This window comes from Eriocheir sinensis, chromosome 57 (genome assembly GCF_024679095.1).
Source record: "Eriocheir sinensis breed Jianghai 21 chromosome 57, ASM2467909v1, whole genome shotgun sequence".
Lineage (NCBI taxonomy): Eukaryota > Metazoa > Arthropoda > Malacostraca > Decapoda > Varunidae > Eriocheir > Eriocheir sinensis.
The window spans coordinates 3,468,352-3,495,688 of record NC_066565.1 but is presented as its reverse complement, the minus strand read 5'-3'; the positions used below and the strand labels follow the sequence as shown (position 1 = coordinate 3,495,688).

Genomic DNA, 27,337 nt, shown 5'->3' with positions numbered 1-27,337 from the left:
AGATAAAAGGAAAAAAATGAACAGAATGAGAGATTAAAGAAAAAGACTGGGAAGAAAATGAAGAAAAAGAGGAGGAGGAAGAAGAAGAAAAAGAAGACAATGATTCGCGTAACGGAGGAAAGAAGACAAAAAGAAAAATTGGACTGAACGAAAGAGATTAAAGAAAGACTACGAAGAAAATTAAGAAAAAGAGGAGGAGGAGGAGGAAGAAAAATAAGAAAAAGAAGATTCGGTTAATTGAGGAAAAAAACAGGAAGGGAAAGATAGGATAATAGGAAACAACTGGAGAAAACGAAAGAGATTAAAGACTAGGAAGAAAATGAAGAAAATGAGGAGGAGGAGGAGGAGGAAGAAAAAGAAGAAAAGAAGATTCGGTTAACTGAGGAAAAAAAACAGGAAGGGAAAGATAGGATAATAAGAAATTACTGGAGAGAACGAAAGAGATTAAAGAAAGACTAGGAAGAAAATGAAGAAAAAGAGGAGGAGGAGGAGGAGGAAGAAAAAGAAGAAAAAGAAGATTCGGTTAACTGAGGAAAAAAACAGGAAGGGAAAGATAGGATAATATGAAATAACTGGAGAGAACGAAAGAGATTAAAGAAAGACTAGGAAGAAAATGAAGAAAAAGAGGAGGAGGAGGAGGAGGAGGAGTTGATAGGCGGTCTTCAGGACAGCACGCGGGTAGGCTTAGGGAACTGCGATTTTTTTTTTTTTTTACGTTGCTCCCTAAAAAAAACCTAAAAAAAACCCACTTAGTTATTTCGTAATGGTGATAATGATGATGATGATGATGATGATGACTATGACAGCAATGATGGTGATAGTAATCGTAGTAGTAATGTTAGCACCAATGTTAGTAGGTAGTGGTGGTGATGGTGGAAATATAGGTGTTGGTTTTAATGAGGGTGGTGATGGTGGTGGTGGTGATGGTGTTGGTGGTAGTGGTGATGGTGGTGATGGTGGTAGTCGTGGTGATGGTGGTGGTGGTGGTGGTAGTCGTGGTGTTGGTGGTGGTAGGCTAGTTAGGTATGGAGGAGGCATCGCACTTTTTTATCTCTAAGGGTACGAAATACCTGCTAACCCCCCCCCCTTTCTCTCTCTCTCTCACACGCACACACACAATCAAGATAATTTCACCCTTCTATTAACACTATCATGAGAGAGAGAGAGAGAGAGAGAGAGAGAGAGAGAGAGAGAGAGAGAGAGAGAGAGAGAGAGAGAGAGAGAGATGGGTTTCACAATGGTATCAAATTAACAAATTCCACTGAAACCAAGAAAACGAGATCACGGGATAGAATAAGAAGAAGAAGAAGAAGAAGAAGAAGAGAGAAAAAAGGACAAGAAGAGGAAGAAGGGAAGAAGAAAAGAAGAAAACGGTGAAGATGATATTGGTGATGAAGAAGAAAAAGAAGAAGAAAAAGAAGAAGAAAAAGAAGAAGCAGAAGAAAAAATAGAAGAGAAAAAAGGACAAGAAGAGAAAGAAGGGAAGATGAAGAAAAGGAAGAAGAAAAGAAGAAAACGAAGATGATATGATATTGATGATGAAGAAGAAATAGAAGAAGAAAAAGAAGAAGAGAAAAAAGGACAAGAAGAGGAAGAAGGGAAGATGAAGAAAAGGAAGAAGAAAAGAAGAAAAAGAAGGTGAAGACGATGATGATATTGAAGAAGAAGAAGAAGAAGAAGAAGAAGAAGAAGAAGAAGAAGAAGAAATGAGAAAGCAAAAAGAAAGAAAAAGAAACAAATAGAATAAAAGAAGTCTAAAACGTAGTCAGAGAGAGAGAGAGAGAGAGAGAGAGAGAGAGAGAGAGAGAGATTGCTTTTTACAACGTCCCAAATGTATACTAATTAAAGAGAGTGAGGCAGAGGAGGAGGAGGAGGAGGAGGAGGAGGAAAAAAAGGAAAATCAGAAAGGGAGGAAAAAGTAAAAAGGAAAACAAAAAAGAAAAAAAAAGGAAGAGAAGGAGGAGAGAAAGGAAGAATGAGGAAGAAAAAGAACAGGTGAGAGAGGTGAAGGAAAACTGAAAGGAGGAGGAAGAGGAGGAGGAGGAGGAGGAGGAGAAGAATGGGAGGAGTTGGAGGAGGAAAATATGAAAAGGTTAACGAGAGAGAGAGAGAGAGAGAGAGAGAGAGAGAGAGAGAGAGAGAGAGAGAGAAGGATGCTGAGACGGAAATAGAGATGGGCGGAGGAGAGGAAGGAAGACGAAGAGACATAGAGGAGGAGGGAGAGGAGGAGGAGGAGGGAAGAAATCATTATATGTAGAAAAGAAAGAAAAAAAATGGAGAATGATGGACGAGAGAGAGAGAGAGAGAGAGAGAGAGAGAGAGAGAGAGAGAGAGAGAGAGAGAGAGAGAGAGAAAGGGGGGAAGGTCACTTATAAAATCGTGCCTCGTGATAGGGGGAGCAGGTAGAGAAGTTCAACAATGTCATACACACACACACACACACACACACACACACACACACACATACATTCTTAAGTCAGTTGGTGAAAATATAATCCTATTCCTCCTCCTCCTCCTCCTCCACCTGTCCTCCTCCTCCTCCACCTCCTCTTCCTCCTCCCAATCACAAGGTTATCTGCATTTGCGTGGAGGCAAGTGTGTGTGTGTGTGTGTGTGTGTGTGTGTGTGTGTAAATGTTAGTATGAATATGTATGACCACGTATGTATATTTCTATGTGTGTGTGTGTGTGTGTGTGTGTGAACGTATTATACACGAAACAAAACGCCATGTGTGTGTGTGTGTGTGTGTGTGTGTGTGTGAACGTATTAACACCAAACTAAACTCCATGTATGTGTATGTGTGTGTGTGTGTGTGTGTGTGTGTGTGTGTGTGTGTGTGTGACCTATTGGAGGAAGAAGAGGAGGAGGAGGAAGAGGAGAACTAACGGGCCTACTTACCCCCCTAACTCACCACATGGAGGAGGAGGAGGAGGAGGAGGAAGAGTTGGAAGACTTTTAAAGAACTGAACCAACAAAGAAGTAATGGAGGAGGTGAACGAGGAGGAGGAAGGAAGAAGAAGAAGAAGAAGAAGAAGAAGAAGAAGAAGAAAAAGAAGAAGGAAAAAAGAACAAAAAGAAAAGAAAAAAAAGGAAATGAGAATGAGAAAAGAATGAGAAAGATGAAGGAAAAGAAGAGAAAATGCAGAAGAAGAAGAAGAAGAAGAAGAAGAAGAAGAAGGAGACCAGACATAACCAAATTAAGAAAAGGAAGAGAAAAAAAGGGGAAAGAAAAGGAGAACTGAGAACAAGAGGAAGGAAGGAAGGAGGAGGAGGAGGAAGAAGAGGAAGTGAAGGAGGAGGAGGAGGAAGAGGAGGAGGAGCATAAGAAACGGAAGACCGGAAAAGGAGGGAAAAACAGATGGAGGAGGAGGAGCAAATTAGGCAAGGAACGGAAAGAGAGGAATGGAGGAAAAAAAGGGAGAGAAAAGAAGAAATGGAGGAAAGAAGAGAGGGAGAGAAGGCAGAGGAGGAGGAAGGGAAGGAAGGAAAGGGAGGACAGAAGGAAGGAGATGGAGGAGAGAAGGAAGGAATGGGAGGAAAGAAGGAAGGGGAGGGAGGAAAGAAGGAAAGGGAGGGAGGAAAGGAGAGAAAGGGAGGAGGAAAGAAGAGAATGGGAGACAGGAACGAAAACAAGGAGAAAGAAAGAAAGAAAGGAAGAGAGAAGGAAAAAAGTGAGGAAGAGTGGACAGGAAAGAGAAGAAGAAGAGGAGGAGGAGGAGGAGGAGGTAAATGACCCCCCACCCCTCCCCTTCCTTCCGTCTCTCACACACACACACACACACACACAAAAAAAAAAAGAACAAGGGGTTGGTGAGAGCACGTGGCAACATTGGTGGTGGTGGTGATGGTGGTGATGGCGATGTGGCAACACTGTTCGTGACGTGGTATAGTGGGGGGGGATGATGTTGATGATGATGATGATGGAAGAGGAAGAAAGAAGAAAAAGAAATATAAAGATGAAGATAGAGAAGACAAAGAAATAAAGAGGAAAGAATGATGATGAGGAATGGAGGAGAGAGGAAGAAAAAAAGAAAAGAAAGATAAAGAGGAAGATAGAGAGGACAAAGAAAGTGAAGAGGAGGAAAGAAGAAAGGAAGGAGAAGAAAGAAGGAAGGAATGGGAGGAGAAGAGGAAGAGGAAGAAAGAAGAAGAAGAAGGAAGGAATGGGAGGAGAGAAGAAGAGGAAGAGGAAGAAAAAAGAAAAGAAAGATAAAGAGGAAGATAGAGAAGACAAAAAAAGGGAAGAGGAGGAAAGAAAGAATGAAGGGAGGAGAGGAAAGGAAAGGAGAGAAAGAAGGAAGGAATGGGAGGAGAAGAGGAAGAGGAAGGAAGAAGAAAAGAAAGATAAAGATGAAGACACAGAAGACAAAAAAAGTGAAGGGGAGGAAAGAAGGAAGGAATGAAGGAAGGGAGGAGAGGAAAGGAAAGGAGAGAAGAAGGAAGGAATGGAAGGAGGAGAAGAGAAAGAAGAAAGAAGAAAGATAAAGATGAAGACAGAGAAGACAAAAAAAGTGAAGAGGAGGAAAGAAAGGAAGGAAGGAAGGGAGGAAAGGAGAAAAGAAGGAAGGAATGGGAGGAGAGGAAGAGGAAGGAAGAAGAAAGATATAGATAGAAGACAAAAATAAAGTGGAGGAAAGAAAGGAAGGAAGGGAGGAAAGGAGAAAAGAAGGAAGGAATGGGAGGAGAGAAGAGAGAGGAGGGAGGAAAGAAGGAAAGGGAGGGAGGAACGGAGGGAAAGGAAAGAAAGATGAGGAAGAAAAGGAAGAAGACAACTGGAAGAAAAGAGGAGGAGGAGGAGGAGGAGGAGGAGGAGGACCAAGAAGATATACCAATCAGAAGAAAAGAAATAATAACTTGTAAAAGAGGAAAAAGAGGAAGAGAAGAAAAGGGGAGAAGAAAGAATTGGTGGTAAAAGAAGAAAGGAAAGAAAAGGAGGAAGAAAAGGGAGGAAGAAAATTAATAAGAAAAAGAAGAAAAGGGAGATAAAGGAGAACATGAAGAAAAGGGAGGAGGAGGAGGAGGAGGAGGAGGAGGAGGAGGAGGAGGAGGAGAATGTGGAAATAGGAAGAAAAAGAAGAAAAAGAAAAAGGGAGATAAAGGAGGACAAGAAAGTGAAGAAAAGGGAGGAGGAGGAGGAGGAGAATGTGGAAATAAGAAGAAAAAGAAGAAAAGAAAAAAAGAAGAAAAGAACTGGGAAATTATACAAAGGAAGAAAAAAGAAGAAAAAAGAATGAAGTAAAAAAAATAATAAAAAATATCAAGAAAAAGAAGGAAGAAAGGAAAGGAAGAAAAGAGGAAGAAAAAGAAGACGAAAGGAAAATAAAGAAAGTGTGGAAGAGAAAAAAATAAATGAATCTCTCTCTCTCTCTCTCTCTCTCTCTCTCTCTCTCTCTACTTACGACACTTTGTTCTCTCTTACTTGTGTTAAGAGAGAGAGAGAGAGAGAGAGAGAGAGAGAGAGAGACAAGGAAAAAAAAATACACTCAATGTCTTTCCATGCACGCAATTGCTCTCTCTCTCTCTCTCTCTCTCTCTCGAACATGAGTCTGCAAATGCCAATAAAAGGATAAAGGAGGAGGAGGAGGAGGAGGAGGACAAAGAAGAAGAAGAAGAAGAAGAAGAAGAAGAAGAAGAAGAAGAAGAAAAAGAAGAAGGAGGAGGAGGAGGAGGAAGAAAAAGTTAAGCAATCATGACAGGAGAGAGAGAGAGAGAGAGAGAGAGAGAGAGAGAGAGAGAGAGAGGGGGGGAGGGAGGGAGGGAGGAACAGTGGAAAGGCTTCTCTATATCAACACTCTCTCTCTCTCTCTCTCTCTCTCTCTCTCTCTCTCTCACACACACACACACGACAAAAGGAAATCGATTACGTACAGGATTAGGCTTACACACACACACACACACACACACATACACACACACAGGAAATAACAGACACAAAGTAAAGTTGAAGAGGAAGAGGGGGAGGAAGTGGTAATGGAGGAGGAGGAGGAAGAGGAGGAGGAGAAGGAGGAGGAGGAGGAAGAGGAGGAGGTAGTAATGTTTAAACACACACACACACACACACACATATAACAGGGTCCTTGTCTCGCGCAAATCTGTTTCTTCTTCTCCTCCTCCTCTTCTTCTTCCTCCTCCTCCTCCTCCTCCTTTCTTTCCTTCATATCCTTTTATCCTCACTTTTAACCTAACCACTTTTTCTTTGTCTATTTTCCAACATATATCCTCAAATAATAATAATAATAATAATAATAATAATAATAATAATAATAATAATATAACTTCTATGGGTCTTTCCTCCTCCTTTTCTCCTCTCTCCTATCCTCCGTTTCTTCCCCTTTCTCATCTCCTTCCTTCACTCCTCTCTTCTTGTCTCCTTCTCCTTCTTCCTTCCTTTCTTTCTTTCGCATTCTTTTATTCTCTTCAACATAACCACCTTTCTTTGTCTAGTTTTCTTATATACTTACCCTCTACTACTACTACTACTACTACTACCAACACACTACAATACTTACATTTGGTGCAGAACGTTCGCCATCAACACCCCATCCGTTAAATCCGAGATCCGGGTTCCTTGTCTCCCCGGAAACGTCTCCAGCTGCGAGGGGGAGAGAGGGGAACGTTCTTAGCGAGAGGGAAACGTTTGCACCACACACAAGGAGAGAATGGAGATACAGGGAGTTGTGATTACAGAGGCTATGAATAAGAGATGATAAGAAGTAGTAGTAGTAGTAGTAGTAGTAGTAGTAGTAGTAGTAGTAGTAGTAGTAGTGAGGAAGTGATTGAAACTGACAGAGATAAAAATTGAAAGTTCAAATGAAATGGGAAAGGGAGGAAAGGGAATGGAAAGGAAAGGAAAGGGAGGGAAGGAAATGGAAGGAAAGAATAGAAGGGAAAAGAAAGGAAAGAAAGAAAAGGGAAGGGAAGGGATAGGAAGGGAAGGGAAAGAAAGGAAAGGGAAGGGAAGGGCCGGGAAAGGAAGGGATGGGAATGGAAGAGAAAGAAAGGAAAGGGAAGGGCCGGGAAAGGAAGGGATGAGAAATGAAAGGAAGGGAAGAGAAAGAAAGGGCCGGGAAAGGTAGGGAAAGGAAGGGATGAGAAATGAAAGGAAGTAATGGGAAGGGGAGAGAAAGAAAGGAAAGGGAAGGGAAAGGAAGGGGAGGAAAAAGAAGGAAAGGGAGACGAACTAAACGGAAAAGAAAGGAAAGGAAAGGAACGGGAAAGGAAGGGAAGGGATGGGAAGCGAAAGGAAGGGAAGGGAAGGGAAGGGAAGAGAAAGTAATGGAAGGGGAGAAAAGGGTGATTTATGTTACTTGAAAGGTCATTACATTAAATTGGATGGTTGAGTGTTGTTGTTGTTGTTGTTGTTACTATGTGTGAAATACGAGTACGGTGAGAAAATAGATGATGATGAGAAAGAAGAAAAGGACAAAGAAATAAAAATATGTAAGGAAGAAAAATTATAAGAAGAAAAATAACGATGATGAAGTAGTAGTAGTAGTAGTAGTAGTAGTAGTAGTAGTAGTAGTAGTAGTAGTAGTAGTAGTAGTAGTAGTAAAAGAAGAAGAAGAAGAAGAAGAGGAGGAAGAACAAGAAGAAGAAAAGAAGAGGAGGAACAAAAAGAAGAAGAGGAAGAGAAAGAAAAGGAAGAGGAAGAGGAGTCAGAGAAAGAGGAGGAAGAAGAAAAGGAAGAAAAATAAGAAAAAGAAAAAGTAGAAGAAGAAAAAGAAGAGGAGGAAGAAAAGGAAGAGGAAGAGGAGTCAGAGAAAAGAGGATGAAAAGGAAGAAGAAAAGGTTACAAGAAAAAACAAGAAAAAAGAAGATAAACAAAACCAGAATAACAAACAGATCATAACAAAACACCAAATTCCATCAACAAACAAACAAACAATCAACAACAAAAACAATCACAAACACAAACACACAAAGACAACCACAACAAACAACAAACTTAACAACACAAACATCCACATCTGTTGAAATCACACACAAACACACACACACCACAGCCCAGACCAAGACCTGATCCCCCAATGTAAACAAAGGAGAGAGCCCAGCCAATACATCCCTTACTGAAGTGTTTGGGGAGAGGGGGAGGGATGAACAGCTGATGAGGGAGGTGTTTGCGGTAGTACAGCTGTTATGACATGGAGGTATTAAGGACACGGATGAGGGGAAGGGAGGGAAAGGAGGTGGAGGAGAGGAAAGGAAGGGAGGGATGAAGGGGAAGGAAGGACACAGACGAAGGGAAGGGAGGGAAAGGAGGTGAAGGAGAGGAAAGGAAAGGAAGGAGAAGAAAAGGAAGGGAAGATATGGAAAGGAAAAAAAGGTGAAGGGAAGGGAAGGGGCTGAGTAAGGAAAGAGAAGGGAAGGAGAAGGAAAAGGAAGGAAGATAAGTGAAAAAAAAGGGATATGAAGGAAAGGAGAGAGAAAGATACCGTGGATAAGAAAAAATGAGGAAGAGAAAAATAAAAGGAGAGAAAAAGAGGAAAGGGTAAAAGGATAATGATGGAGGGGAAAAGAGGGGAGAGAGAAAGGAGGAGGAGGAGGAGGAGGGGGGGATGATTATAGGGAGGGAGGAAAGGGAGAGGAATAAAAAGTGGAGGAAAGAAAGAGTGAGTTAGGTTCATACTGAGAGAGAGAGAGAGAGAGAGAGAGAGAGAGAGAGAGAGAGAGAGAGAGAGAGAGAGAGAGAGAGAGAGAGAGAGAGAAGGAAAAAAAAGAAAAAGAGAAAGAAACGAAAGAAAAAATACGAAAAATATTAAAAAAAGTAATTACGAGAAAGAAAAAAAAAGAGATGAGAGAGAGAGAGAGAGAGAGAGAGAGAGAGAGAGAGAGAGAGAGAGAGAGAGAGAGAGACTATTATAATCCATTTCCTTATAATTACTGTTCTTATATTTTTTTTTCTTCTTCCTCATTTTCATTCTACAACCTTTTAATTCTGAAGGCGATGATTCTTCTTCTTCTCCTTCTCCTTCTTCCTCCTCTTCCTTCTTCTCCTCCTCCTCCTCCTCTTTTTCTTCATCGTTTCTCTTCTCATTTAGATCGTATAGAGTAGCTACAATATATATTTTCCTCCTCCTCTTCTTCTTCTTCCTCCTCCTCCTCCTCCTCTTATTCTCTGTTCTCCTTTTATCTTTCTTTTTTTTCTTTTCCTTTTATTAATTTGATTTTGTCTGGTCTTCCTTTTCTTCTTCTTTTTCTTTACTCCTTTTTTTTCCTTTCTTTTTCCTTTTCTTCGTCTTTTTCTCTTCTCTATTTTTTCATCATTTTCTTCTTCTTCTTCTTCTTCCTTCCTCCTCCTCGTTCACCTCTTCCATTACTTCTTTGTTGGTTTAGTTCTTTTAAAAGTCTTCCTCCTCCTCCTCCTACTACTACTACTACTACTACTACTACTACTACTACTACTACTGTTACTATTACTACTACTACTACTACTACTACTACTACTGTTACTATTACTACTACTACTACTACTACTACTACTTTCACCCTTGTTCATATGCGTGTGTGTGCCCTCCTTCCCTCCTCCCCCCCCCCCTCTCTCTCTCTCCCTCTCTCCCTGCCTCCTTTCTCTCTCATCTACACAGACACACACACGCGAGTAATGATGTATGGGTGTCATGCCTATAACTGGTGTGGGCCGTGCAGCGCTCTCTCTCATTTCTTTTTTTTCTTTGTTTTTTCTGTGTTTCTCCTTTTAATTATGTTTTAAGCTTTTTCTTATTTTTTCTTTCCTTTTTCTTTCTATATTCCCTCTCTCTCTCTCTCTCTCTCTCTCTCTCTCTGATATATGTACCAATAGTCTGCTCCAGGGCTTGTGAGCTATATTTATAATTCTCTCTCTCTCTCTCTCCTTCACTTTTAAAAATCAAGGTGGAGAGAAATATCTGGCCTAATTATCTTCACTATTATCATTATTATTATTATTATTATTATTATTATTATCATGTGTTTTTTTATTTATTCCTATTCTCTCTTTCTTTTCTTCTTTTTTCTTTTTCTTCTTATATTTAATCTATCATTTTTTTTGGCTATTATAAGTTATGTATTGTATCACCATCTCATCTTTAGACAACAACAACAACAACAACAAACCCAACATCTACTACCACTATTACTACTACTACTACTACTACTACTACCATCATCACCACCACACCACCACCACCATCACCACCACCACCATCATCACCACCACCACCAAGCTAATCAGCCTCGCAAAAACTGCCCCATCAACCTTACACAAGCAGGTGACCGATTGGGACTTGAACATTTTTTTTCTTTCTGGCAACTGTGAATGTTAAGTGGGCTGCTGCTGCTGGTGCTGGTGCTGTTGTTGTTGTTGTTGTTGCTGTTGTCGTCACTTTTTTCTCTTCTCTGCATTATGATATCGAGTTTAAATGGCTTACTGTTTGTGTGTGTTTGTGTGTGTGCGTGTGTTTGTGTGTGTCTGTGTGTGTCTGTGTGTGTGTGTGTGTCTCCTTCACTCGCTTAGTCATAAGAACTTAAGGAGTCTGCAAGAGGCCGGTAGGTCTATACAAAGCAGCTCCTGTGAACCTAACCCCACCTAACCTCACTATCCATGAACCTACCTCACCTCTTCTTGAATGTGTCTATCGTATTGGCACTCACTCACCACATGACTGCCAGGCCTGTTCCACTCACCCACCACTCCGTTAGTATTGGCACTCACTCACCACATGACTGCCAGGCCTGTTCCACTCACCCTTAGTATTGGCACTCACTCACCACATGACTGCCAGGCCTGTTCCACTCACCCACCACTCCGTTAGTATTGGCACTCACTCACCACATGACTGCCAGGCCTGTTCCACTCACCCACCACTCCGTTAGTATTGGCACTCACTCACCACATGACTGTCAGGCCTGTTCCACTCATCCACCACTATGTTAGTATTGGCACTCACTCACCACATGACTGTCAGGCCTGTTCCACTCATCCACCACTATGTTAGTATTGGCACTCACTCACCACATGACTGTCAGGCCTGTTCCACTCATCCACCACTCTGTTAGTATTGGCACTCACTCACCACATGACTGCCAGGCCTGTTCCACTCATCCACCACTCTGTTAGTATTGGCACTCACAACATTACTGCCAGGCCTGTTCCACTCACCCACCACTCTGTTAGTACTGTCACTCTCCACATGACTGACAGGCCTGCATCCACGACTCTGTTAGTATTGGCACTCACCACATGACTGCCAGGCCTATTCCACTCATCCACCACTAAATAAGTTGACTAACTCTTGCCTATGTCCTTGTTGAATCTGACTTTATCCAATTTAAACCCATTGTTACGAGTGAAGATGGTATTAGCCCTCACCACATGACCGCCAGGCCTGTTCCACTCATCCACCACTCTGTTAGTAAATAAATTACTGTCCGTGTCCTTGTTGAATCTGAATCTATCCAGAAACAGGTTGTTATGTGTGAAGATGAACTCAAGGGTGGAAAGTAAAAATGGAGCCAAGGGAAGAGAGAGAGAGAGAGAGAGAGAGAGAGAGAGAGAGAGAGAGAGAGAGAGAGAGACCTTCCTCCCATATTACTCCCATTTTCTCCCTTCCCTCCTTCCTTCCTTTCCCTTCCTCTGTTCTTTTTTTCTTTTCCCTTCCTATTGTCTCCTTTCCTTCGTTCCTCCATCTCTTTCTTTCTTGCCTTCTTCACACACACACACACACACACACACACACACACACACACACACACACACACACACACAGAGCGCCAAACCACTCCGGTAGCTCAATGGTTAAAGCTTTGCGCTGACAGGGTTTGGTCTGACAGGCTGAAGTTCGAGCCCCACTCAAGCCGAGACTTTCCCGCCGACAAGAGGGAATGGTTTATAATGGTTGGTATTGTCAGATGCTCCCGCCCCTCACACTAACTATTTCCAAAGGCCAAAAAGGAGGTTAATCGAGTTCTAATGAGTGTTCTTTTAAGTTCACGGTACAGAAGAAGGCTCAGACTACCACCAGGGTCATGAAACTACGCCTGGAAATGCCCTAAACTCCCACGTAAGACTAGTAAATTACGTGTTCTTGGGCGCTGAAATGTTTAAGAATATGGCCCTATGTCCCTCTTAAGCAAATGGGGTGCGTGGCGTGTTAGGGTCCCGGCAGTGCCCAGAGATCGACTATAGTTTATTCCGCCTCGGGTGACAACGAGTCAGACAAGAAGAGAAGGGTTCCCTACAGACGGTGTAGGAAGAGCCGGCCGCTGTGATGCTGGTGTTTGGTACAGCTACCCGATAAAGGCTGGGTAAAACCTGTTGGAGAGCGGACACTTAACAGCGCTTCCTTATTTTACTTAACCCGGCAGCTTCGGCGGACCCCGTTTGGGGCTCGGCTCAAAACCCCAAATTCGAGCAAACTGTAGGCGGTGGTGGCAAAGAGCAACCCACCATGCATGCCCTGGGTCATTGTGGTGGGTGAGTGATCTTGAGGTGGGCTTATTTGTCATAGGTGGTGCTGTAAGGTCTTGGCAGACTGAATTAGCTATCCACACAGTAATCACTTGTCAAATTCTCTAAAGTAGACAACAAGCGACTCTCGGCTAGATGCCACGCGTCACGAGACTGTTTGTGTAACAAACACCACCCAAAAATAATGGAGTTTGAGTAAAAGTAAATATTTTTAACAGCTTAATGGTTATGAGAGGAGTACTCATGTACGTTCCATGCTCTTTTCTTAGTCTCAAAATGCAGTGTAATTTTGACGTTTCTCAGTCACTTCTCGGCTTTCCCACAGCCGAAGCCCACGGGTTAAATTCTTTATACTCGTTGTCACCTGAGATGGAACAGACTATATAGAATAGCCTTGCTCTAATCGGGAGGCTACTTACCGGCAATGACGAGTCCAACTCAAGTTCAGGCCGTGGTGCATTACACACACACACACACACACACACACACACACACACACACACACACACACACACACGCCCCCCCCCCTCCCATACACCCCCCAGCCCCACACACGCATTCCACCCACACACACAGCCTTGAAGTCAGACATCATTGCACAAGTAAATTCACAGGTAAAGAGAGGTGCCAGGTGGGTGAACCAACCACTAACACACCTGGCCTTCACACGGGGCCACGGGTAAGGAGGAAACAACCCTGGGGGAAGGTGAGGAAGGGGGAAGGGAAGGACAGGGGTGGGAAGAGGAGGAGGGGAAAAAGGAAGAGGGAGGGAGAGAGGAAGAGAAAAACAGGGAGGTACTGAGTTGAGTTGTGGAAGGAAGGAAGGAAGGAAGGAAGGAAGGGAGAAAGGAAGAGGGAGAAAGAGGAAAATAAGAAAGAGAAGAAGAAAGGGAGATGGAAAATAGGAGTGTGGAAAGGAAGAGAAAGTAAGAAGAGAAGAAAGGGAAAAGAAATGATGGGAGGAAGGAAGAAAGGAAGGAAAGGAAGGGAGAAATGAAGAGAAATAAATGAAGGAAGGAAGGAAGGAAAGAAAAAACTGATGAATGGAAGAAAAGGAATGAAGGAAGAAAGGAAGGAAAGAAGGAAGAGAGAAATGAAGAGAAATAAATGAATGAATGAAGGAAAGGAAAAACTGATGAATGAAAGAAAAGGAAGGAAAGAAGAAAGGAAGGAAAGAAGGAAGAGAGAAATGGAGAGAAATAAATAAATGAAGGAAGGAAGGAAAGGAAGAATTGATGAATGGAAGAAGAGGAAGGAAGAAATATGAAAAGTAGAAAGAAAAGAAAATAAAGAAAAAAAAACACATCTAAAACAGTTACCAACAAGAAAAACAACCTCACTACAATTGGACCCGACAAGTGAGTGAGAGACGGGAAGGAACAGGATTAAGGAGTAAGATAAGGGACTGAATTCTACCTTTGTGGGTTTGAGAGGCGCCAGAACCCTTATCAGCTGTTATCATGGGGTCCGTTACCACACACACACACACACACACACACACACACACACACACACACACACACACACACACACACACACACACACACACACACACACACAGATGGTTAAGCTACATTTTTCTTAATTTCTCTCTTTCCTTCCTTCCTTCCTTCCTCTCTTCCTTCATTCTCTTTCAATCTTTCTATCTCTTCCTTCCTTCCTTCCTTCCTTCCTTTCATCTTCTTCCTTGTTATTTTCTTTCTTTTTTCTTCCTTTCCTCTTCCTTCCTTCTCCTCCTTTTCCTTCCTCCCTACTCCCCCTTTCTTCCTGTTCTCTCTCTCTCTCTCTCTCTCTCTCTCTCTCTCTCTCTCTCTTCATCATCCTCCTCCCCTCCCCTTCCCTTCTTCCTTTTTCAATCCTCCTCCTCCTCCTCCTCATTCTTCCTCCTCTTCTCCTCTCCTCTCATCATCACCTCTTCTTTCCTCCTCCCCCTCCTCCTCTTCTTCTCCCCTCCCATCATCACCTCTCTTCTTTCCTCCTCCTCCTCTTCCTCTTCCTCCTTCCTTCTTCCCCATGAGCAAGGTTAAGGTTAAGGTTCACAGCCCATAATAATAATGATGATGATGATGATGATGGTGGTGGTGGTGGTGGCAAGGACAGTGGTAATGATAGAACAATGCCTGACAGTCACCTCCACATCCTCCTCCACTTCTTCTTCCACCACCTCTTCCACCTTCTCTTTCCTCTTCCTCCTCCTCCTCCTAGCCTCCTCCTCCATCTCTTCTTCCTCCTCCTCCTCTTCTTCCACCACCTCCTCCACCTTCTCTTTCATCCTCCTCCTCCTCCTAGGTTCCTACTCCATTTCTTCTCCCTCCATCTCTTCCTCCCCCTCCTCCTCCTCCTCTTCTTCCACCACCTCCTCCACCTTCTCTTTCATCCTCCTCCTCCTCCTCCTCCTAGGCCCCTACTCCATCTCTCCTTCCTCCTCCTCCTCCTCCTCCACATCCTCTTCCACTTATCAGGAAATACCTTTTGTCTTACTCTGCAAATTACTGAAGTTTGTTGTTGTTGTTGTTGTTGCTCCTTATTTTTTGTTATTGCCAACTATAACAATACAAATAACAACAATAACAATAATAATAATAATAATAATAATAATAATAATAATAATACCACCTTACTATCACATGTTGTTTGTATCTTGTTTTTTTCCCGATTATAACACACACACACACACACACACACACACACACACACACACACACACACACACACTACCCTGACCCACACGACCGTCAATCAACGAAGCAAGGAACAAACGAACAAGCACAAGCGGAAATAGACGCACACCCAGCCAGGAAGCCATACAGGTGAGACAGGTAGGCAGGTACGAAGACTAATTAGGAGGGCTGAAGTTATGTCAAGAAGATAGCACTTAGAGGAGCTTAGAGGAGGTAATGAAACCGCTTGTGTAACGTTAGGGGGGAAGGAAGGAAGGAAGGAAGGAAGGAAGGAAGGAAGGAAAGAAATAGAGGGAGGCAGGATGGAAGGGAGAGAGGGAAGAAAGGATGGCGGGAAGGATGGAAGGAAGAAAGGAAGGAAGGAAGGAAGGATGGATGGAAGGAAGGAAAGGAAAGGAAGGAAGGAAGGAAAGAAAGTAAGAAAGAAATGGAGGGAAGTAGAGTGGAAGAGAGAAAAGGTATAAGATAGAGATGGAAGGAAGGAAGGAAGGAAAGCAAGAAAGAAATGGAGGGAAGTAAAGTGGAAGAGAGCAAAGGTGTAAGATAGAGATGGAAGGAAGGAAGGAAGAAAAGAAAGAAAGAAATGGAAACAACGAAGGAAGGAAGAAAGGAGAGGAAAAAGGAAGAAAGAAATGAAGGAATGAAGAAAGGAAGGCAAGAAAGAGACAACGAAGGAAAGAAGGAAGGAAGAAAAGAAGGAATAAATAACAGGAGATAGGATGGAAGGACTGTTATGGAGAACACGAAGGAAGAATGGAAAAAGAAGGAAATGAAGAAGGAAAGAAATGGAGGGAGGTAGGAAGGAAGGAAGGAAGAGAGGGAAGAAAGGAAAGGAAGGAAGGATGGAAGAAGCAGATGAGAATATGTGTGTGTGTGTGTGTGTGTGTGTGTGTGTGTGTGTGTGTGTGTGTGTGTGTGTGTATGGATAACAAAAATAAGTCACTGAGGGACGAATGAATTACCTATGAAACCAAGGTGGAGAGAGAGAGAGAGAGAGAGAGAGAGAGAGAGAGAGAGAGAGAGAGAGAGAGAGAGAGAGAGAGAGAGTTATTCCATCCAACATGTAAGCAGCTTAACCAGACAAGACTAGATTGGGGTGTCTGGATAATTGTTTACATATATACGTCAAGGATGAAAAACAAATCAATGGTAATATAAAAAAAAAGAAAACATAATCATCCTCTAAGGTCCCATTTATTATACTCTCGATCGGCTCTCACAACTATTTTCAAAGTCCACAAAAAGGAAGAGTCTGATTAGCGTGAGTGTGGTTTTTCACTTCCATGGTGCAAGAGCCTTGTCAAACTATCACTAGGCTCATAACACTACCCATGGACATACTAACACAGCCTCCACCAAAGCCTTGTCAAACTATCACCAGGCTCTATAACACTACCCATGGACACACTAACAACCTCCACCAAAGCCTTGTCAAACTATCACCAGGCTCGATAACACTACCCGTGGACACACTAACAACCTCCACCAAAGCCTTGTCAAACTGTCACTTGGCTCATAACACTACCCATGGACATACTAACACAACCTCCACCAAAGCCTTGTCAAACTATCACCAGGCTCATAACACTACCCATGGACATACTAACACAACCTCCACCAAAGCCTTGTCAAACTATCACCAGGCTCTATAACACTACCCGTGGACACACTAACACAACCTCCACCAAAGCAAGTTTCCCAAGGTCACAAGGGAGATTAGCTAGGCAAGTTCTCATGAGGGTTGCTTTTCACGTCCATGGCGCAGAAGTCTTGCCAAACTATCACTATGAGAGAGAGAGAGAGAGAGAGAGAGAGAGAGAGAGAGAGAGAGAGAGAGAGAGAGAGAGAGAGAGAGAGAGAGAGAGAGAGAGAGAGAGAACTGATCCACCCACTCAAATCCACCAACCAGGACATGATAAAAAATATATATATAAACAAAATAAAATGAATGAATGAGCTTTGAAATCAACCGTGAAACTGTTAAAAAAAATAAAAAATAAAAATGTGTGCAAGTGTGTGTGTGTGTGTGTGTGTGTGTGTGTGTGTGAATAATAAAAGCAAAGTCACTGGGTAGAGAGAGACGTTCGTGCCACCAATATATAATCAGTCTGTGAGCGCAATAACAAAGGTATCTATTTCATGGTGTGGGTGGAGGGATGTGAAAATAAATAAATTCTTAGCCTGATACGTTTTAAGCTATTTCATGTATTTATCACGTTATATATTTCATGGCTTAGCGGGCTTTTTTATTATTGTAGCGGGCTTTTTTATTATTGTTTTCGTTTTTTTTGTGCCCTTGAGCTGCCTTTGTTGTAAAAAAAAAATGGTGTGGTGGTGGTGTGTTGCCAAATTATCGTATTAAACACATATCGTATATATCATTTTTATGCCTCAAACTCTCGTGCCTACACAAGTAACGTGAGAAAATCAAAGTTAGTGCTAAAACTGTTGAATATTGATGTTTTTCGTTCTTTGTTGTTATAGTTATCGGTCAGCACCTACGAAAATAAAATGCGATGAGTACGATAATTTGGCAACGCTGGTGGAGGGATGTTAAAAAAATAAGTTCTTAGCCTGATACGTGTTAAACTATATCATGTTATCATCACGTTATCTATTTCATAATGTGGGTAGAGGGATGTGAAAAAAAAAAGTTGTTAGCCTGATCCGTATTAAGCTATTTCATGTATTTATCACGGTATCTATTTCATAATGTGGGTGGATAGATGTTAAAAAAAAAGTTATTAGCCTGATCCGTATTAAGCTATTTCATGTATTTATCACGTTATCTATTTCATAATGTGGGTAGATAGATGTAGAAAAAAAAAAGTTATTAGCCTGATCCGTATTAAGCTATTTCCTGTATTTATCACGGTATCTATTTCATAATGTGGGTAGATAGATGTAAAAAAAAAAAGTTATTAGCCTGATCCGTATTAAGCTATTTCCTGTATTTATCACGGTATCTATTTCATAATGTGGGTGGATAGATGTTAAAAAAAAAGTTATTAGCCTGATCCGTATTAAGCTATTTCCTGTATTTATCACGGTATCTATTTCATGTGGGTAGAGAGATGTTAAAAAAAAAGTTATTAGCCTGATCCGTATTAAGCTATTTCCTGTATTTATCACGGTATCTATTTCATAATGTGGGTGGAGAGATGTTAAAAAAAAATTATTAGCCTGATCCGTATTAAGCTATTTCCTGTATTTATCACGGTATCTATTTCATAACGTGGGTGGATAGATGTTAAAAAAAAACTTATTAGCCTGATCCGTATTAAGCTATTTCCTGTATTTATCACGGTATCTATTTCATAATGTGGGTGGATGTTAAAAAAAAAGTTGTTAGCCTGATCCGTATTAAGCTATTTCCTGTATTTATCACGTTATCTATTTCATAATGTGGGTAGAGAGATGTTAAAAAAAAAACTTATTAGCCTGATCCGTATTAAGCTATTTCCTGTATTTATCACGGTATCTATTTCATAATGTGGGTGGAGAGATGTTAAAAAAAAAGTTATTAGCCTGATCCGTATTAAGCTATTTCCTGTATTTATCACGGTATCTATTTCATAATGTGGGTGGAGGGATGTAAAAAAAAGTTATTAGCCTGATCCGTATTAAGCTATTTCCTGTATTTATCACGGTATCTATTTCATAATGTGGGTAGAGAGATGTAAAAAAAAAAAGTTATTAGCCTGATCCGTATTAACCCTATTCGTTCCGACCCGGGCCACATTTGCCCCCCCCTGAGGATTTTTGTCAAAACGATCATTTTTTTTTTATTACCAAGTTTAAAAGAAAAACAGACCTACTGATAAACGTAGAAAATACCGTAGATTAAGATGCGATATCAAAAATAACCATAGGAGCCTCCGTTATCTTGCTAAACACGAATATTTAGAAACACCGACGCGAATCATTTTGAAGCACGGCGATACGCTGTGAAAAAAAAACCAACGTTCAAACGCCTCCGGATGACGATATTATTACTGTTATAAGTATTAATATACCTGTATTGTATAGTGCTATACTGCATGTTCTGCATCTTTTATGTTAACAAAGCTTTAGCTGATACACTAAACAGACCAACAAACAAGCTAGCTGTAATAAAAACATAATAAAAACGTACACAGCCCGCTGTGTACGAGAGTTATTCAACGGCAGTTGGCGACACGAGCTTGTGATTGCGGCGAGGCGATGACGAATTATGGCACATACAATACTTATTTTGACACTACCATAAGGTGATAACTGTGTCTCGTACATATGTTAATTTCTTGTACTTTGGCCAGACAATTCCTATATATAGCTAATAAAGAAAAAAACGTACGTGCTTGGAGTCAGAGAGAGAGAGAGAGAGGCCAGTCATAGGCTATTTGACCGTTTGAACCTAGCCCCCCTCTCTTCCATCTTTCACAGATATATATATATATATATATATATATATATATATATATATATATATATATATATATATATATATATATATTAACCAGGCAACAATGATAATACCTAAATAATCTCAGTGCCAGTGTCACTTGCTGCGAAATATTCATGTCATTCATATTCAGTTCCTTTCAATATAAGCAAATATACTCTTATCGGCAAAAAAAAAATTTAGCGTAATAAAAAAAATACTATGAAAGATGGAAGAGAGGGGAGCTAGGTTCAAACGGTCAAATAGCCTATGACTGGCTCTCTCTCTCTCTCTCTCTCTCTCTCTCTCTATATATATATATATATTTAGATAAATATATATAAATATATATATATATATATATATATATATATATATATATATATATATAAAATACTATGAAAGATGGAAGAGAGGGGAGCTAGGTTCAAACGGTCAAATAGCCTATGACTGGCCTCTCTCTCTCTCTCTCTCTCTCTCTCTCTATATATATATATATATATATATATATATATATATATATATATATATATATTAACCAGGCAACAATGATAATACCCAAAATAATATCAGTGCCAGTGTCACTTGCTGCGAAATATTCATGTCATTCATATTCAGTTCCTTTCAATATAAGCAAATATACTCTTATCGGCAAAAAAAAAAATAAATTTATATAAATCCCTGGCGTCGTATGGTTTATTTTGGGGGACCTGGATGCATTGAGAGAGAGAGAGAGAGAGAGAGAGAGAGAGAGAGAGAGAGAGAGAGAGAGAGAGAGAGAGAGATATTTGGAGATATCAAGACGAATAGGAAAGCGAAATTTAGCGTAATAAAAAATACTATGAAAGATGGAAGAGGGAGCTAGGTTCAAACGGTCAAATAGCCTATGACTGGCCTCTCTCTCTCTCTCTCTCTCTCTCTCTCTCTCTCTCGCCACCATCACGACCACCATCATCACCACCATCACCATCATCACCATCATCATCACCACCATCATCATCACCACCATCACCATCATCACCATCATCATCACCATCATCATCACCACCATCATCATCACCACCATCATCACCATCATCACCATCATCATCACCACCATCATCATCACCACCATCATCACCACCATCATCACCACCATCATCATCATCACCACCATCACCATCACCACCATCATCATCACCACCATCATCACCACCACCATCATCACCACCATAATCATCACCACCATCATCATCACCACCATCATCATCACCACCATCATCATCACCACCATCATCATCACCACCATCATCACCACCACCATCATCACCACCATAATCATCACCACCATCATCATCATCACCATCATCATCACCATCATCATCACCACCATCATCATCACCACCACCATCATCACCACCATAATCATCACCACCACCATCATCACCACCATCATCATCACCACCACCATCATCACCACCATCATCATCACCACCATCATCATCACCACCATCATCACCACCATCATCATCACCACCATCATCATCACCACCATCATCACCACCACCATCATCACCACCACCATCATCACCACCACCATCATCACCACCATAATCATCACCACCATCATCATCACCACCATCATTATCACCACCATCATCACCACCAACATCACCATCATCATCACCACCAATCATCAACACCATCATCATCATCATCATCATCACCATCACCATCACCACCATCATCATCACCACCATCATCACCACCATCATCATAATCACCATCATCATCACCATCACCATCACCATCATCACCAACATCAGCACCACCACCATCATCATCACCATCATCATCATCATCACCACCATCATCATCACCACCATCATCACCACCATCATCATCACCACCATCATCATCACCACCATCATCACCATCATCATCATCATCATCACCACCATCATCATCACCACCATCATCAACACCAACATCACCAACACCATCATCACCACCATCATCATCACCACCATCATCACCATCATCAACACCAACAACATCAACACCAACAACATCATCACCACCATCACCATCATCACCAGCATCATCAACACCATCATCATCACCACCATCATCACCAACATCATCACCACCATCATCATCACCACCATCATCATCACCAACATCATCACCATCATCATCACCACCATCACCATCATCACCATCATCATCACCATCATCACCATCACCACCATCATCATCACCACCATCACCATCACCACCATCATCATCACCACCATCATCATCACCACCATCATCACCACCACCATCATCACCACCATCATCATCACCACCATCATCATCACCACCATCATCATCACCACCATCATCACCATCATCATCACCACCATCATCATCACCACCATCATCACCATCATCACCATCATCACCACCATCATCATCACCACCATCACCATCATCACCAAAAAGGAGGAAGAAGAGGATGAAGAATAGGAAGAGGAAGAAGAGGAGGAAATAGAGGAAGAGGAGGGAGAGGAGGAAGAAGAAGAGGAAGGAGAGGAAGATGCATAAGAGGAGGAAAAAGAGGAAGAAGAAAAGGAAGAGGAAGAAGAAGAGGAAATAGAGGAAGAGGAGGGAGAGGAGGAAGAAGAAGAGGAAGGAGAGGAAGATGCATAAGAGGAGGAAAAAGAGGAAGAAGAAAAGGAAGAGGAAGAAGAAGAGGTAGGGGAGGAAAAGGAGGAAGAAGCTAGAAGAGGTAGAAGAAGAGGACGAGAAGCTAGGAAGAGGTGGAAAAGTATAGAAGAAGAGGAGGAAGAAGAGGAAGAAGAGGAGGAAAAGAGGAAGGGACAATAAGGAGGAAGAAGAGGAAGAAGGAAGAAGAGGAAGACTAGGAAGAGTAGGAAGAAGAGGAAGAAAAGGAGGAAGAGGATGAAGAAGAGGAAGAGGAAGAAGAGGAGGAAATAGAGGAAGAGGTGGGAGAGGAGGAAGAAGAGAAAGAGGAAGAGGAGGAAGAAGAAGAGCAAAATCAAGAGAAAGGAAGAAGAAGATGAGAAGGAAGAAGAAAAGGAAGAGTGAGAGGAAGAATGAGGAAGAAGAGTAGGACGAGAAGCTAGGAAGAGGAGGAAAAGTAGGAAGCAGAGGAAGAGGAAAAGGAAAAAGAAGAAGAGGAAGAGGAGGAGGGGGAAAAGGGAAGAGGGTACAGGAGATAGAAGAGTATGATGAGGATGAAGAGTACAATGAGGACGAAGAGGAGGAAGTAAAGGAGGAAGAGCAGGAAGAAGAGTAAGAGGAAGAAGAGGAGGAAATAGAGGAAGAAGAGGAGGAGGAGGAAGAACAGGAAGAGGAGGAAGATGAAGAAGAGGAAGAAGGAAGGGAAGAGGAAGAGGCAGAAGAAAAGGAAGAGGAAGAAAAAGAGGCGAGAAGCTAGCGAGAAAAGGAAAAGGAGGAAGAGGAGGAAGAAGAGGAAGAGGAAGAATAAAAGGAGAAAGAAGAGGAAGAGGAGGAAGAAGAAAAGGAGAAAGAAGAGGAGGAGGAAAAGAAGGAAGAAGAGGAAGAAGAAGAAGAAAAGAAGGAAGAATAGGAAGAGGAGGAAGAAGAAGAAAAGAAGGAAGAATAGGAGGAAGAGGGAGAAAAGGATTTTATTTCTTGAGAGTTTCTTTTCACTCATTATTCACTATTGCTTTACACCATTGATTAGGTTGCAGTACTTAGTGTTCACGAGCGTTATTGTTGTTCAGAAAAATCAATACGATGCTGGCTATACGAGGGCGAAAAATCTCAAGGGGTCGGAACGTATAGGGTTAAGCTATTTCATGCATTTATCACGGTATCTATTTCATAATGTGGGTAGAGAGATGTTAAAAAAAAAGTTATTAGCCTGATCCGTATTAAGCTATTTCCTGTATTTATCACGGTATCTATTTCATAATGTGGGTGGATAGATGTTAAAAAAAAAGTTATTAGCCTGATCCGTACTAAGCTATTTCATGCATTTATCACGTTATCTATTTCATGGTGTGGGTGGAGGGATGTAAAAAAAAAATAGTAAGTTCTTAGCCTGATAGCAACATATATTTATCACGTTTTTTTGTTTTTTGTTTTCACGGGAAAGGAAATAACTCGAAACAAAAAAAGGAAAAAAAAAATAAAGACGCCCTCAGTAGTTAGTTATCTCCCTAGTCTCTTTACAAGCACTTACCTAAACAATCACAAACGTAAACAATCACTAGGGTAGACAAACATTCAGGTAACAGTCACTAAGATAAACAATCACTCCGGTAATGGTCACTCTGGTAAACAATCACTCAGGAAAACAATCACTAGGTAAACAATCACTAAGGTAAACACTCACTAAGGTAAACAATCACAAAGGAAAACATTCACTCAGGTAATGGTCACTAGGGTAATTAATCACTAAGGTAAACAATCAGTAGGGAAAACAATCACTCCGGTAATGGTCACTAGGGTAAACAATCACTAAGGAAAATAATAACCAAGGAAAACAATCACAAGGTAAACAATCACAAGGTAAACAATCACTCAGGAAAACAATCACTAAGGTAAACAATCACCAAGGAAAACAATCACTAAGGTAAACATTCACGAGGTAAACAATCACTCCGGTAATGGTCACTAGGGTAAACAATCACTAGGGTAAACAATCACTAAGGTAAACAATCACTAAGGTAATGGTCACTAGGGCAAACAATCACTAAGGTAAACGATCACTAAGGTAAACACTCACTCTGGTAAACAATCACTAAGGTAAACAATCACTAGGTAAACACTCACTCTGGTAAACAATCACTAAGGTAAACAACCACTAGGTAAACAATCACAAAGGAAAACAATCACTAAGGTAAGTAATCATTCAGGTAACACACACTAAGGAAAACAATCACTCAGGTACTGGTCTCTAGGTTAAACAATTACAGGTAAACAGTAACTAAGGAATACAATCACTCAGGTAAACACTCACTAAGGAAAACAATCACTACCTACCTACTGTAAACGCTCTCTAGGGCAACGATAAGCTAGGGTAAACAATCACGAGGGTAAACAACCACTTGACCAAACAATCAAGGTAAACTCCATTCTATTTGCTTTTGCAGTAGAAGCGCTGAACAGCCTGTTTTGTTTTGTTTTCTTTTTTTTTTTTTTTACCCTTGAGCTGTGTACCTTACAATAAGAAAAAAAATAGCTCAACACTCACTCATATAAACAATCACTGGGATAAACAAAACTATATGCGTAGACAAGTAACGGTTCACACTGAGTCCCATGAAAACAACAACTTAAAAAAACAATCATTAGCATTAACCTTTGAGGACTTAAGTAAACAGCTCATCCAAGGAGAAATAGTTTGACATGATTGGCGACTTTGAGCATGATTGGCAAAATGTGTGTAGCTATGTATGTATGTATATGTATGTATGTATTTAGGTGTGCATGAAATACCGTATGTAGCTACTGGTAAATGTATTGTAAACTGTCACGGAGTATGTATAGTATGTAGAATAGGCTATGTATAATAAACTGTCAAAATGTATGTATCAATTATGCGTATGTAGGTATAATAAATTCAAACTGTATGTATAAATTATGTATAGTATGCATAATAACTCATGTATACTTTTAAAACTAAACTGGAAAGTGCATGTATGAAATATGTATACGTATCGTAAACCCTCAAACTGTATGTATAATAAAGTATCAAAATATGGTAAGTGAGAAATATATATGTATAGATATGTATGATAAACTATAAATGAACGTAGATATAAAATAAATATCTTCTTCCTTCCTCCTTTATTCTTATCCTTCTCCTTCCTTGCTTCCACTCATTCTCATCTATTTCTTCCTTCTTTTTTTTACCATTCCTCTCCTTCCATCCTACCTCCCATCCTTCTTTCTCCTTCCTTCCATTTACTTTCATTTCTTTCTTCCTTCGTTCTTTCTAGCATTCCTTTCCTTCCTTCCATCCTGCCTCCCTTCCCTTCATTTATTTTCCCTTCCATCCTTCTTTATAATTATCTACCTTATCGCCACTTGGTCATAAAAAAAAAACAGTAACATAAACCATAAACATAAACAGTGCTTCTAATAACACAAGCAATACTAACAAGGCCTATCCACTTGTTATCTTGCTCAAGGACACACACACACACACACGCACACACACAGACTAATAAACAAGCAAGAGTTCTGTGTATTTTGTATATGTGAAAAAAAGGAAAAAGATCATAATGTCAAGCTTTTGTATATGTGAAAATGGTCTTGTTGGTGGGGGCAGTTGATACTAGGCTAACCGCATGGCAAGATTTTATGGTAAGTTGTGAATACCTGCAAAATGTCAAACTGTGAGAGAGAGAGAGAGAGAGAGAGAGAGAGAGAGAGAGAGAGAGAGAGAGAGAGAGAGAAGGAAGTTAGGACATCTCTCTATTCATGTGTCACTTTCTGAGAACAATGCAGTTGGATGCTCTCTCTCTCTCTCTCTCTCTCTCTCTCTCTCTGTAGTCTGCATTTAGTCTTGACCCTTGATTTTTTTTTCCTTCGTGGCCTTTCTCTCTCTCTCTCTCTCTCTCTCTCTCTCTCTCTCTCTCTCTCGAACACCTGGTCATGGTAAATCAATGGCGCCAGGAAACTCACTCCCGCCAGGCATTTTTTTTTCTTCCTAATCTCTCTCTCTCTCTCTCTCTCTCTCTCTCTCTCTCTAGGTCTGTGGATACCTTATATATATTTTTTTGTTTCACTTAATTTTATATTTCTTTTTCGATAAATGACGAAATGTCGATAAATTAGGAAAAATGTCGATGAGGAAAAAATGTCGATAAATGAGGAAAAATAAACATCAATAAATGAGGAAAAATAAATGTCGATAAATGAGGAACAAACGTCGTTAAATGAGAAAAAATGTCGATAAATATGGAAAAAGTCAATATTGATGAGGAAAATAAGAAGTCGATAAATGTGAAAAAGGAAATAAATGTCGATAAATGAGGAGAAAATAAATGTCGGTAAATGAGGAAAAAATGAAATGTCGATAAATAAACAAATATATAAATAAATGTCGATAAATGAGGAAAATAGGAAATAAATGTCGAGAAATGAGGAAAATAGAAACGAAATGAATAAATAAATGTCGATAAATAAGGAAAATAGGAAATAAATGTCGACAAATGAGGAAAATAGAAACGAAATGAATAAATAAATGTCGGTAAATGAGGAAAATAGGAAATAAATGTCGACAAATGAGGATAAAATAAATAAATAAATGTCGGTGAGGAAAATGCTCTGGCTTGGTGCTATCGGCTGGTACCTATTTCCCCTCCTTTCTGCCCCCCACGCGGACATAAAGGCGTCCCCGCACTCACCCATTTAAGGAGGCTGTTGCAGAGTGAGCTGGTCGCCATTATTAGCCTGTTATCACTTGAACTTCACATAGCAATCCGAGTCAGAGCGTCACACCCTCCCTCCCTCACCGCTCAAGCCAGACTGAGGTTGTTGTGGTCAATCTCGTCCCCAATGGTGCCATACTGTCGTACTCGGCGTCGTTTATTTTCCGATTTACGACCAAAACTGTCTCCTGAGCCCCAATAACGAGATGCATTTATAATTATTCCTCAAATAGTTAATTATCTATGCTGTTTTGTAACAGTTATGGACTAGAAACGTAAAAATGCACTGTGGGTAGTACGATAATATTGCACCCTTGGTCTCGTTGCCAGCGGCCGCCAGTCAGCGTCGCCAAATTGTCGTACCCTGGCACATTGCATTTTTTGGTTTCGCCCT

At 40.9% G+C, this 27,337-nt stretch overlaps 1 protein-coding gene across 7 annotated transcripts in view; it reads right to left on the bottom strand.

Moving 5' to 3' along the window:
- LOC126984615 (protein Hook homolog 3-like) overlaps window positions 1-27,055 on the bottom strand; it is a 111,594-nt gene extending 84,539 nt beyond the window's left edge. For all 7 annotated transcript variants that reach the window (XR_007737137.1, XR_007737136.1, XR_007737132.1 and 4 more), the window contains exons 1-2: window positions 26,920-27,055; window positions 6,510-6,592 (exon numbers count right to left, since the gene is read on the bottom strand). Coding sequence is in view for 2 of the 7 variants with exons in the window: in XM_050838407.1 (XP_050694364.1) it covers window positions 6,510-6,592; window positions 26,920-26,958 (122 nt within the window). In the remaining 5 variants the exon portion in view is untranslated. The remainder of the gene's footprint in view (window positions 1-6,509; window positions 6,593-26,919) is intronic.
- Between the last annotated feature and the right edge of the window lie 282 nt (window positions 27,056-27,337).